This window comes from Fusarium subglutinans (genome assembly GCF_013396075.1).
Source record: "Fusarium subglutinans strain NRRL 66333 chromosome Unknown NRRL66333_c0000153, whole genome shotgun sequence".
NCBI lineage: Eukaryota > Fungi > Ascomycota > Sordariomycetes > Hypocreales > Nectriaceae > Fusarium > Fusarium subglutinans.
In genome coordinates, this window is record NW_023502216.1 from 16,572 (window position 1) to 30,539 (window position 13,968).

Here is a 13,968-nt window from a genome sequence, read left to right on the forward strand (position 1 = left end):
CAAGTACGAGTCTTGAGATAATTGAGGCAATTGGAAACTTCGCGCAAATGCGAAGTGCAATTGTTTGTTTGCGGCTTGAGTACTCCGTATCAGGCACCGCAACTGACATCTTTAGGTGCACTGGTGCAGGGCGGCAGGTGGCTGGCCTCTTCTCCACTATTACTGCTCAGCGTTCTTCTGTGGGGTGGAGACAAAGTAAATTTAAAACAGAAAAATTGGCTATCAAGTAGCTAAATAGCTAAATAAGACATGATTGGCATATTTCACGAAGGTTTGGTACATAGCAGGATGGGTCGAGCTTTTGGAAATAAGGCGGCTGCAGAAGCCTTGCCTCACACATCTCGAGTTTGGGTAAGGGTGGTTGATTGACTTACGTTGTCAAACTCGCTACTGGGGGGATGCGCCTTGGAAAAAACTTGAACAAGGGTACGGAGCAATCTCGCCGCCTTTGTGAGAGATTTTGTGGGTGAAAGTCATGAAACAGCCAACAGTAGCCATATTGGTTACTCCAATGCCCAGTTTACAATTTATTCACCAGCGAACAACTTACACAGGCGTTTTGGTGCTGAGCCGTAATAGCGGATCTGAACAAATCAAAGCTTGCCACGAGCTGCGGAGATGCAGGGTGGCTCGTCCCTTCTCTATTATTACGGCGTGGCGCTTTTAATTTAGAGGGCCTCGAAATGCGAGTGTAAGAAAGAAATGCTGGCATTCGAATAGCTAAATAAGATATAATTGGCTTATCAGTCCAGCTGATTGACAAGCTGGCAGCTACAAACTACTAAATGAGTTAGATAAGAATACCTTCCTCTCTGTGCGAGACCCTAAGCCATGAGACTTTCCGTAATCAAGAAGCAAGTCCCAAAAAAAAAATGAGATAGATATATCAACCTCGTCGAGTTTAGTTCACGATCCTATCAACTTATGCAAATGCGATATGTAATCGTCTATTTGCCTTCGGTTAAGATCTTCCCTGCGGGAAATCGATAGAATTTGACAATCGATGAATCTATTTGCATTCAGGTGGTCACCTATCGATCAAAAGTTTAACTAAATAAAGCTCGCCAATAATGCATTTCATCATTACGGCTCAGCGTGTAGTGGATCGTTGATGCTCTGCTTGGATTTGAAGAACAAAAACGGAAATTCGAGTAGCTGGGTAAGATGTGATTGGTCATGATCATCTTACTGATTTGGAAGGTGTCAACCAAAAGGTCTCAGTCGCAAACTGCTTGAGTAAATTTCACTCTTTGTGCCAAGTTTTTAGCCATAGTGGGGACAGCTCGTAGGATTTGGTGTGTAGCAACCTCATGGCAGGGCGACAGGGCGCGGTTGTTTTGAGCGAGCTATTAAGATTGCCAGGACGCCATGCTACGTAGAAGCTGAAAAGGAGTCTTAGGAGAATCTAGCCAATTGCAATATGTGCTGTGTGAAAGCTCAGCCCATTAACGCTCGCCAAGAATGTGATAGGCTGTTCCATCGCTTGCCTCTTCTCCATTATTACGGCTCAGCAGTGTCCACCAGAGGGACCATCAATCGATAGGGATAAAGAGACAAATTGGGCATTCAAGGAGCTAGATAACATATGATTGGTTTATCGTGGCATACTCCCCACTGATCGACAACGATATATGCACATACTGTACTGCCACGTAGCACTACTGACTAACTCTCAACCAATGGTAGCCACACTAGCTACTGAAATGCCTGATTTGCGAATCCGGCATGGAGCCGCTGGGGGAGCTCGCTGAGCCGTGGTAGCGGAGTCAATGCGGGCCTTAACGAATTAAAGCTCGCCAAGCAGTCGTCAGCTGGAGGGGTGGCTTGCCCCTTCTCTATTACGGCTCAGCATTTGCGATGTGCATATTTTTTTGGCAAACAGTTTTGGGGATTGAGTGATTGAACGGTCTGTGATTGGCTTATGATGTGTCTCACTGCTGATCATTCCTACAAACTGGCCACATAACTCACTCAGTTCCTCCTTCAAGGGGAAGCAAAATAACTGTTACCATGCCAAGTCACAGTTTATCCACCTGACGACCACTTCGCATAATAAATATGAGCTATCGAGTTCCTTCTCTTCTGGCCGAGTAGCTAGAATTTCCCTTCCTTTACAGCATTAAGTTTGCTCTGATAGTCTCAATATTGCAGCTAATGCTAATTTGTCATTTTTGAACGTCGAAGGCTTGTACGGATGTTTGACGATAGCACTCCCTGCACTGCCTTAATGATGCGATCCCCACCAATAGTATTTAAGGCAGCTGCTCGAATGCCCGTTTTTCTCTTTTTTTTGGTTGCCAAGGAGGGCTGTGTAAGTCTGGGCATTGAAAAAATGCTGAGCCGTATTTTGTTGCCCTAACCAATCAACCAGAGTCTTATCAGGCCCCTTTTCAGTACATACTGTTATGCAAGTCCTAGTCATGGCCAGTAAGAATTCGAGGGCTCAGTCTACTGGCAATCTTTTGTTTTTCAGTCCAAGAAAGCCCACAGTTATGCCTAGTACCCTAACTGAGCCGCAACTGTGCTGCGTTACAATCCAGATCGTCAGGGCTTCATCCGATAGTGGTGATAAAGTTCATCGCCACTATTATACCTTGCCGCCATATCAAGCCTGCAACACTGCCAATGCCATTATGGCAAATCACTTCATGTTCAACATAACACAACGAGTAAGTTTAGGGGACTTCGGGACATAGGCATGTGTCGTCATCACGATTGGAAGGCTGAGGAGTTTGGAGCAATGACCCCTAGCTCCTCAATACGAAGTTACGAGTACAAAATGATTCCACATTTTCCAGGCCAACCTAATAATCCAAAGTGCTATTCCTGAATTTGCTGCTGCTCGAAGGGTAGAATACATTTCTGGCCAGCCTCAGATTTGTGGTGAGTCTTCAAGGTGTCTGCCCGGCTGAAGGCCTTTCCACAGCCCCATTTGGCCCCATTTGTAAGCACGCCTTTGCACACATATTCCTTTTTTCCATGTGTTTTCTGATGTCGGATAAGATCGCCCATTCTAGCGAAGGCTTTTATACAGAGACTGCATGGAAATGGCCGCCTATCCGTATGGCTCTGCAGATGTGACGTGAGATTGTACCTTTTGGTGTACACTTTGGGGCAATGTGGACAACTGAACTGTCGTGGTCTGCCCCTTTCTCGCGAGCGCAATTGGTCTTGTTCTTCCCGCTCTGGCTCTACCAGCGAACATGAGTCTGAATCCGAGTCAGATGCCTCTGTTTCTGGCTGTGGTGGTTGTGTTTCCTCCAGAGCTGCGGTGGGCTCTTCTGCAACAGTATCATTTTGCATACTTCGTGAAACCTCTTCATCAGTTGGAAACTCCTGACGGTGACTATCTTCTTCAGGATGGCTGTCCCTGATGTGTTTGTCTCGCTCCCACATTGACGCAAATCCAAAAAAGGAACCTCTGCATCCCTCCTCTGTGCATCGAAAAGGCCGAGTATGTTTATCCAAGTGTTCGTCTCGTTCTGCCTCTGTCAAGAAGCCGACAACAAAGAATTGGCAGGTAAGTCGAGGGCATTTGAAGATCATGTTGCCGTATTTGTCCGTGATTGTCTTGTGTATTGAAAGTTCCCTGTTTGATCTGAGTATATCCTCTAGGACCCTTCGTATACCAAGAACGAGGTCACCAAGGTCTAGAGTAACCTCTCCAGATTTAACACCCTCTAATACCCTCAGTTGCTTCTTCCATGAGGTCACTGATTGTTCGAGTTTGTCGTAGAAGTCTAGAGACTCGAAGCTCTTAAGCCTCTTTTTGATCCCGCCAGGTATTAGGAGCCTAGCGGTTGGCTCTGTCCAATGATTTCTGATGAACGTCTCCAAGGACTCTGAAAGTTCACCAATTTGGTCTCCGTAGTCATCAGGGCGCAAGGTGCCTGCCTCCAGATGTCGAGTCCAGTTCAAAACAGCATAGTCCAGAAATCCGTAATCCCCGTTAAGTACTGCTTCTGTAGTTGGCTGACACCTAAATACTGGAAGATTGAGGTAGTCAATACAAAAGCATGCGAGTTCGAGTTCTTTGGCAACTATATCTATGTAACGCGAATTTTCAATCAAGAACCTAAGTTATAAGCATATGTATTAGCATAGCTGCTGCACAGACTCGCTCTTCCAGAACCTACAGTTTTGCTGATACATGAATTAGCTCAAGCGTTCCGTCCGCTCGCAGCTCTACCAAAGAGCCAGCAAGATCCTTTCCGGACACTGAAAACTTGCGTCGTGCGAAGTCAACAGACTGTTCGCTAAGGTTAATAGATTTCAGAGACTGTATCTCGTGCCATTTCAGAGGTCGTTTTGCACAAACAAGCCACCCGAGCAACTGCAAAGCGCTTGTTCTCATGTGGCGAGGGGCTTTATGGACTACTCTATCCATAATCCGTTCGTATCTGTAAAAGGGTAAGGTAATGAGCTGATTCGAACTTCTTTGAACTTACGCTTGGTTGATCTCTGGAGGAAACTCGCTTACTTGCTCTTCAACCTCAGCAAGAGTAATCTGTGAAATTAGGTTGATCCAAATCAATTTCGCCAATAGGAAGATGCCTTTCCTGCACGTTAGCAAACGGAACGAATCACTTTATCTGGTTCATACCCTTCACGGAATCGGCAACGGCAACGGCAATCCTACTCGCTTCCTCCTCTGAGAATTCAAACTTGCATCTAAGCTCCTCGGCTTGTACTCTGCAGTAAGCTAGGAGGTCTTTTTTGTTCTCCTGAGGTTCAATGGTAATCTTGGCAAGTCCTCGTAAGTCCTTTTCCCCGATACGGTCATCTTGGCTGACGAAAAGGCAGCGCAGGCGATCGGGCGCTTTTTCAGACAGCGATTCGACAAGATGCCGGAACCACTGCGTCATGGCTTTCCGTTCTTCTCTCTCACACTCATCGAGGCCGTCAATGATGATATAGGCGTTTTTACAGCTAGACAGCAGAAAGTTTAACATCTCCTGGGCCAAAGGAATCGACGACAGCACTGCTTCATTACTGTCGCAGTGCTTTCGGTACAAGTATAACAACAGACTCTTGTCCTGGTTGAGAAGTTGTAGAATGAAACTTCGAGCAATTGCAAGGAATGTATTGTGCTCTGGAACATTTTGTTTGCAGTAAAAGAAGAGAACATGTGGTCTCGGTGTAAGGTTCTGTACTTCTTCGACTATAAGGGATGTAAGGATAGTCTTCCCTATCTCAGTTTTAGCATCGCTTCTTCCATGGCAACACTAAAGGATTTACCTGCGCCAGGCAAGCCTGTAAGCCAGAGTAAAGGGGGTATCTTGGCAAATTTTGGATCAAGCCACCCGTCAAAAAGATGGTTACCAAGGAGCCACCCGCCTGTACCTGGATACTCTGCTCGAATCTTGCAAAACACATTTTGGTCTGCGGCTGGATCTATCGCTCTAAGCCAATGGCATACGGCCAAACGTTGTGGCCGGTAACTCTCTTCCATGATGGGGGTTGATTGGGACCCTGGTTCTGAATGAGTGTTCTCTGAGTCTGCCATCAGATGCTGATTGGCCTGGTTCTGAATGGCATCTCGATGTTGAATTATATCTGAGATGATGCAAAGTAGCTCATTTTTAATTGTCTTCCAGTTAATATCGAATAGCTTCTCCCATACTACACTTTCATCGTCAGAATCTCTCGAAGACTGAATCGATATAAACTAACCTAGACTTTGAAAGCAATCCAAGGTAACTTGATGGAACCTCGTAATTTCTTTGTAAATAAGGGTAAGTATTTTCACCTTATGTGGTCTGGTAAGAAAGAAGTCTTTGTACTGATGAAGAAGAGGGAGTGCCTCTCCAACCTTTTCGTATAAGCCAACAAGCTCGCCGAAAGCCTTAATACATGAACTGGATGAACTAGTTGTCTGTGCTCTCAAGTCAGCTCGTAGAATCGCAGAGGTAGCAGAATGGTCACTTCTAGGAGGAATTTCATTGGTCCCTATGACAGTGTAAGTTGGCAAAGCTCATTGCTGGGACAGGCCCTACCCAAATGAATGACATAATCTCAGCGCTCTTGCTGAATAAATAAACTACCTCGCCATATTGCTTAACAGCCTCGAGGAAGGGCGTCAACCGGTTCAGGTCCTGCAGTTGACGTCTCGCGTGCTGTTGATTTTGTATCTTCGCAATACTGCCTTTTAATGTGCTCAGCGTAGTAGCTTTGAAGCTTTCCAGGTCTCTCTTGCTTCTCAAACTTTGCTTGAATTCCCCAAGCACTGACTCGATATTAGATATGTTGGAGTTATCCATTTCTACTCCTAGACGACAAAGGAAGAGAGCATGAGGTAGGAAATGATGATACTATGACCAACTCGCACTAAAGGAGGATGAAATAAAAAAAGAGAGGAAAAAGAAAATCAGCTGGTAGGCCAAAGCGGCTGAAAATCCGACGGGGAGACAGAGCTGAAAATAAGCGTAGTTCTAAATATAGATGAGGCTGATTTCTGCCTAATGGAATGCGGGGTAAGAAATGCCTGATCAAATGGGGTTGAAATTCCAGGTAGGCTTCCTGCAGCTCTGGCAGCTAAGCTTAGTGCGTTTTCCATTGACTTCTTGGTTTGTTCCTATGCTTAAAATGCAAGAAAACTCATTAAAACGACCCCGGATCTCGGAGGACCATGAACGAAACTCATTTAGTCCTGTTCCAACGTCTACCAATGAAGAGGAAGTATGGGCAAATACTCCGGTAATGAATACCTGTTTTGGATGCGTGAGTATTCGTACAAAAGAAGAAGTATGGAACGACTGCTAACAAAGTTTGCTGACCAACGATTAGGTCATTGGAGAAAATGCACAGTTAAGCTGCAATCCTTTAGAACACCAGTTATTCCCGTACCAATCTTCATTACCCTTCGTTGTTGTACAACAAGGACAGTACTTCGCATTGGATTATTGCGACTTTGTCTTCGCGCGGTTAAGTAAAGGATTGAGCACAATATTGCTCTCCCTCGTGTGTCAACATCCACTATGTCTCTTGGCATACGTCCCGAATGAGGCCTGTGTTTTGGAAACGAGTTCTCAGGACATGCGAGCTGGCTCCAAGCTTCCAATAGAGCTCAATATCTATGGAAGGCGTGAGGACGCCGAGTCTATCGGTCGAACCCTTTCAAAAATGGGAACCTATCTCCAGTTCCCTCGGTGTGGCCTAGAGGGCGTGGAGTACTATAACCCACACTTCTTTAGGATGGAAGGATACCCGGAGCAAGCGTCGATTGAAACTCTTCTTCTGTGCCCACCTCAAGTTACGGAGGCCAGAAATCGGGCTTCCGATCAAGAGCCTGAAGTCACTGACTCAGATGCGGTCGACGAAATTCTCGGTTCACTATCATATCGTAATCTCCGCGATGGTATTCAAGTTGACGGTCGGATTAAGAGTGTGCTTTACCCGTACGTCGGCACTTATTTCCTTTGTATGCCGAGGAGCAGATTCTAACTGGACTACAGTTACCAAAAGGAAGCAATCGACTTTATCCTCAAACGAGAAACTGGCGATATTCCCTCCGAACTTAGCCTATGGAAGTACAATAGCACAGATGCAGATGAACCTTTGTGAGAACTAGATGTACAGATCAATACCTGTTACTGACTGTCATAGTTATCAGCATGTCTTCAGCGGAGCAAAGCGTCCAAATCAAGAAGAGGCTGAGGGCGGGATCCTGGCCGATGATATGGGACTGGGCAAATCACTTGTCATTTTGTCAACCATAGCCGGTTCACTAGATCGGGCAAATGCATTTGTGGAATCGAGTCAACGATCTGCCGCAACACTGATCGTGGTATCATCAGCCCGTAAGTGACATATGCCAAAGAACAGAAGAAAACAAAGAAGAGCCGACTTTGACTAATTTGAACCTAGTGTTGATCGACAACTGGGTAGAACAGATTCAAATGTGAAGTTCCCCGATGTTACTTATCAACCACCGGTCGAACTAACATACAAATCAGGCATACTTATCCCGGTGGCCTGTCTTGTCACCGACACACTGGTTCACAACGACATAACGAGGTACATTTACTGTACCAAAAGTCCATAGTGTTCACGACCTACGCGACACTGGCGGCCGACGCATCTCGCAGTAGCTTATCTAAAGTTCACTGGTTCAGAATCGTTCTGGATGAAGGTTCGGGAACATCGCAAAAGCTACCACGGTTTAGATTCTGACATACATGACTTACATTAGCTCACGATATTAGAAATCGCAGAACGAACCAGTTCAAAGCCGTCGCCGCGCTCTCAGCAAAGCATCGTTGGTGTCTGACAGGAACACCCATTCAAAACAGTATGGAAGATCTGGGAGCTTTAGTATCCTTCCTCAGGGTACCCGTCCTTGAAAATGCTCCTACTTTCTACAAGTTTATCACAGGTCCAGCAACGTCGTCTGCTTCGAGAGACCGGTTCAAGAATCTACGAACATTGCTTGAAACCATATGCCTCAGAAGAACACGAGACATCTTGCCCTTGAAGCATCCTGTCACGTATGTCCGAGAGGTCTTGCTTACTAATTCTGAACGACAGGAGTATAACAATTTGGTTCACGAAGGTAAGACACAGCTGGATATGATAACAAGCGGACACAGCAAGAGGAAAGTGAGCTCTGTAGTGCTTCAATCGATTCTCAAACTGCGTCTGTTTTGCAACAACGGTAGATCGATCGACAACCAACAATTTGAGATCACGGGTCTTCCATCCGACCCAGATGAGGCCTTGACATATCTCCAGCAACATGAGCGTAACATCTGCGCTATTTGCTCTGTTACGATCTACTCTATTGACAGTTCTGACAAGACGGATGGTGGCAGATTCATATTTTCCTGCTGTCATTTATTTTGTCGCACTTGCATGCCTCAGTATCGTAAGAGGAAATCTCCGTGTCCAGCCTGTCACCAAGAAGGTGAACCCGAACTTCCAGGTGCTGGGCCCACGCAAGATGGGCAAGCAAGCTCGGGGACAAGTGGACAGACTGGCAGCGGTTTCTCTAAGGACGACTATCCTTCAAAGTTGCTCCGTCTCTTGGACGACATTCGCCAGCACAATACAGAGAAAAGGTCAGTTTTCAATCATGTACGGTCATGGAAACATGCTGAGTATCTTGCCTCACAGTATCGTGTTTTCATGCTGGAAGAAGACACTTTTCTTAGTCAGCGCCCTTCTTTCGCATCATTCCATCAGACATGGTATAATCCATGGTTCCCGAACGCTCACTGAGCGCACCAAAGCGTTGAAGGAGTTTCAGTCGAAAACTGGCCCAACAATTCTACTTATGACATTGGGAACTGGTGCCGTAGGGTGAGTCTGTAGTCTTAGCCTTCCGGTGGATTGACCTTTTCTTACTGCTTGGCAGATTGAACCTTGCCGTCGCATCCCGCATTTACCTGCTGGAGCCGCAATGGAACCCGTCTATCGAGGAGCAGGCGATTGGGAGAGCACTTCGACTCGGCCAAGAATCTCAAGTTGTTGTTGTCAGATACATCACGGCAAAGACAGTCGAACAGGTCTGTTAGCAAGCGTTGCTGTTGTTGTTCCCGCTAATAATACGCAGGCTGATGTCGTATTTCGGCAAAGAAGAAAACTACAGTTAGTGGGTGGTGGATTTGGCAAAGGGAAGAACGCAGCATCGGAAACTCTCGTGGAGTCGTTATTGGTAAGTGAAGCAAGAGATAAACGTGAGTATAGCTGTTAAATCTGACACTTTTCCAGCATGTTTTTGATGATGACGGAGCATCTACTTAAAGGCCAAAGCCTGGTGTTCTTTCAGTGTTTTCCTAGGTTGGGGTCGTAAACAAACTCTTGATCAGGCTGCTTGATTTCAATTCAGGAGGTGATTTATATCAAGATTCCAGGTCACAAAGAAATCAGGGTGTTCCTTGATATTTCAGAGTCATGCTATCCAGCTAATTTACATAAGTCATTTTGACCAAGCTATAACTAGTTATAACTAGCCATAGCCTTATCTTATTAGCATCTTTTGGTATATTTATAGCCGCTGTATAATTGTCGTAGCTTTTATTATACTGACTTAGCTGTGCATATGGTATAGTTGTGGCTTCAATTGTCCTGACTCTCAGACGGTTACCTGGAGACTAACGGAAATACCCAATTAGGCAAGCCCGTGGGCCTCTCCGTCCCTTCGCCGAGGGCAGATAGTGCCCCACTCTGAGTTCCGGTGGAACAAATTACCGTAAAGGGAAACGAAAGCTCGCTGTGATGACTGCCAATGGCGTTCTCGTATGCGACTTGGAGAACTTATTATATAAAGTGTGTGCCCCGAGAGAATATCAGATGCCTCATTCAATCATCACTTATCATCCAAACAGCGTCACTTTACAGCAATCACCCATTCAAAAGAACGTCATGAGTCCCAACGCCAACGAGATCACTGTTACTCTGCGACAAATCGCCAAGATGATCGACCACTCTCTTCTGCACCCCACCATGACAGACGCCGACATTCTTCAAGGCCTTTCCATCGCCAAAAAGTACGGCGTCGCTACAGCTTGCGTCAAGCCATATGCAATCTCCATTGCTAAGCAGGAGCTTCAGGGAAGTGATGTCTTGATCTGTCCTGTCATTGGCTTCCCTCATGGAAACAGCAGCACTGCCGTCAAAGTCTTCGAAGCCGATGTCGCTACCGTTGTTGGCGGCAATGAGATCGACATGGTCATCAATATCGGCAAGGCGCTCGGCGGTGACTGGAAGTACGTGGCTGATGAGATTCGTCAAGTCAACGATGTCGTTGTCAAGCGTGGAGCTATTCTGTAAGTCATTTTTGAGAACGACTACCTGAAGGAGGAACATATCGTGCGCCTCTGCAAGATATGCTCGGATATTGGAGTGGCTTTTGTCAAGACTTCGACTGGCTATGGTTTTGTAAAGCAGGAAAACGGCATGTACAGTTACAAAGGTGCTACTATTCCTCATCTGAAACTCATGGTAGAGGAATCTGGCAAGGATGTCCAGGTTAAGGCTGCTGGAGGTGTTCGCACCCTTGACGATTTGCTGCATGTTATGTCGCTGGGCGTGACACGTATTGGCGCTACAGCTACTGTTGCGATTATGGAGGAAGCGGTTAAGAGGGGAATCACTGACCAGCCTTTTGTAGTTACTTTCAAGCCTATGGCTAATAGCTCTGTCGGAGGATACTGAGATAGGTCGGGAAGGGAAATGCTTGGGTAGGGTTAAGATGTAGAATAGTTTACACATACTCGGCCGAATACACCGGATCCGACAAATCATATCACGGAATTACTATAAGCGGTGAGCGGACAGGAAAAGAGTTACTCCGAACATCTCCCCTTATTCATCATCGCAACATTCTCTTCCATAGCCCACAGCATCTAGCGATCGTAATGAAAAGCAATCAGCGCAAAGTATCCAAAGCTTGCGAAAGATGTCGCAAGCAGAAGCTCAAGGTAATGCGAAATTATCAACGATGGATCAATTGACTGAATGCGATAGTGTGACGTCGAGCGTCCATGCACCCTATGCTCACGAGCAAATACCGAATGCATCGCATCTGGAAGTGCCAGATGGAGACCCTATCACGGAGCTCCAGAGCAAGCCGCGGCAGCGAAAATTTCAGTCAAAACTGAACCAGAAACTACTGTTGGATCAGGTTTAGAATCAGCTTGGAATTCCAGCTCGACTGTGAAGCTCGTTGAAGAGGTGAGTAGAGCAAGAGCCTGACCTTTGCTTGTATCATCACTAAGACCGAAATACAAGGCTTTTCAGCAGCATGACTCTGCCTCACCTAAAGGCGTTGAATTCTCCGCTCTGAGATCCGAGACTTGGACTCAATCTGAAGCCACTGCAGAAAACTTCACCAAGAATATTATCGAGACAAATGTCACTGAGCGGCCTAAGGACATCCAGTCACAGCAAAACAATATCAGGTCCAAGTTTTCCGCTGCCGAGAAAGAGCTCATGTCCTTGTTACCCGATATAGGGCCTGCGACACTCTTGGTTGACAACTATTTTGATCGGATTCACTGGTTCATATTGGTCTTTCACCAAGACGATTTCAGAAGCAAGTTCCAGGATCTTTATGATCATACCACGTTTCCCTCCGGTCCAAACGCTTCATCGAGAGGTATAGGCTTTATAGCTGTTCTCTTGGCTGTTTTCGCGACCAGCTTGCATCACATCGGTGCGCAAGAAAGCAAGCTAAAGTCTTACAATATTGATCCGGAACAACTGAAAACCCGGATCCTAGATTCACTTAAATCCAGGTTCTTGGATATAGTATCAAGAGGTTCTCTTGAGGCAGTGCAACTCTGTGTTCTGCTGGCAAGCTATTACCTGTACAACGGCGAGCCTGGCATGGCTTGGCCACTGTCTGGCTCTGGATTACGTATCGCTCAAGCACTCAACCTCCATCGGAAGATGTCACCTGGAGATCCAAACGATCAGGCTCTGAAACAGCAGATACAAGACCGGAAGCGGGCCTGGTGGGCTGTCTATGAGATCGACACTTTCTGCTCAATGCTCTATGGATTTCCCCTAGGCTTTTCCGATAGCGATTGCAATGTCGATCTCCTGGATTCGTATGATGAGTACTCTGGCTCAACCAAGGATTCACGCCACCCGAGGGGTCCGTCGTTGTTGTTCTACAAGTGCTTCATGTCGATGCTGTCGGTTATTATCAAGTCCGCGTTATTTGAGTTGTACGGCACTCGGCACGGCGATCGGAAAAGAGCAGACAATTTGAACGCACTTTTCAATAAGGTTACGACTTTGGACGGGCGTCTCCAAGAGTGGCGTAGAAAGCTACACCGGAAGCTCATATTTGATGGTTATGGCCCATCATCGGGGTTTCAGGCCCCGCATGGCCGTGAAAGAACTAAACGAGAATTCGAAAACTACCTGTTCCGCCTGCAAGCGCTTTCCCTCGAGCTGGCGTACGAGAATGCGAAGATCTTGATCCATAGGCCTCTTCTATCGTTCAAAAAGGCTAGCGCCACTTCGACAGACACCTTCATTTCAATGATTAACCCATTTCGGACGGCGTTGGAACAGTGTAGGCAAGCTGCACTGCAGATATCAAGAGTTGCTTCGACTCCATACCTCTTGGAGGCATCTGAGACTTACGCTATATCTGTAGTATCGTTGCACCTCTTGACGGCAGGCGTGACACTGTGTATCTCCATAACCCTTGATCCCTTGGCCTCTGACTCGGCTCAGGCAATATCCAGCATACGGCAGCTGATGCAGGTACAGAACCTTCTCAAGGATAAGTCAATTGTTGCCGCACAGAGTCTGGATATCACGAAAAGATTGGCGAGTCTAGCGATGACAAAAACAGGCAATGAGAGGTCAGAGACTGGGGGTTTGAGTAGTGCATACCCAGAAGTCCCTCAAAAAGACCGAAGCAGAAGTAACTTCAAAGTGTCTGACTGGGGATGCTCTAGCGAAGCCCCGATGTCAAAGTCAAACGTTGACTTGAATTCAGTTCCTGCAACGAACAACGGTAGCATAACTGATACACTAAGCATGAACTTCGCAGATCAAGACATGATCATCTCCGCTGACACTTCACTAAACGACACCCTCGTGGACTATGAGCAAGGTGAGCTTCGATTTCTTGTGCAAGAACTGCCAGATATTATAGACACTAACTGTTAAAAACAGCGGCCAGTCGTCTATTCACTGGAGATATGACATATGATCCAAGCGACTCAATTCTGGACAACCCGTTCTTGGAACAGAATCAAGGCTGGATATGGAGTTGGAACTTTCTGGAATAGGCAAGGGTAGTGTAAAACGACCGTTCTTTGACGGGGATATTGTACCTAGCCTCCCCACGCGGTGCAAGAAGACTTCTGATATAAAACTAAGGTGCTAGAAATACCTAGTTCAAGATCCTCTAAACTTGTACTAAGTTTATCTAAGTATTACCTAAAGCTTTTTATTACTGTGGAGCAAGGTCCTAAGATTTATTGCATCCCCCTACCCCTAAAAGGA

General features: G+C 46.2%; 3 protein-coding genes across 3 annotated transcripts; 2 read left to right on the plus strand and 1 right to left on the minus strand.

The window, feature by feature from the left end:
- Positions 1–2,820: 2,820 nt before the first annotated feature.
- FSUBG_9674 (zinc finger C2H2-type integrase DNA-binding protein) lies at positions 2,821–5,452 on the minus strand (the record flags this gene model as incomplete). Its single annotated transcript, XM_036688212.1, has 5 exons — positions 2,821–4,075; positions 4,137–4,400; positions 4,449–4,554; positions 4,604–5,188; positions 5,239–5,452. 5 exons carry the CDS (start codon positions 5,450–5,452, stop codon positions 2,821–2,823), a joined length of 2,424 nt encoding a protein of 807 aa, XP_036534807.1.
- Positions 5,453–7,035: 1,583 nt separating this feature from the next.
- On the plus strand, positions 7,036–9,741 carry FSUBG_9675 (DNA repair and recombination RAD5C; the record flags this gene model as incomplete). Its single annotated transcript, XM_036688213.1, has 9 exons — positions 7,036–7,397; positions 7,455–7,559; positions 7,606–7,799; positions 7,893–8,016; positions 8,205–9,056; positions 9,112–9,297; positions 9,353–9,503; positions 9,551–9,652; positions 9,709–9,741. 9 exons carry the CDS (start codon positions 7,036–7,038, stop codon positions 9,739–9,741), a joined length of 2,109 nt encoding a protein of 702 aa, XP_036534808.1.
- Positions 9,742–10,362: 621 nt separating this feature from the next.
- FSUBG_9676 (transcriptional regulatory) lies at positions 10,363–13,751 on the plus strand (the record flags this gene model as incomplete). Its single annotated transcript, XM_036688214.1, has 6 exons — positions 10,363–10,766; positions 10,905–11,139; positions 11,467–11,673; positions 11,731–13,319; positions 13,479–13,573; positions 13,636–13,751. 6 exons carry the CDS (start codon positions 10,363–10,365, stop codon positions 13,749–13,751), a joined length of 2,646 nt encoding a protein of 881 aa, XP_036534809.1.
- Positions 13,752–13,968: the final 217 nt, after the last annotated feature.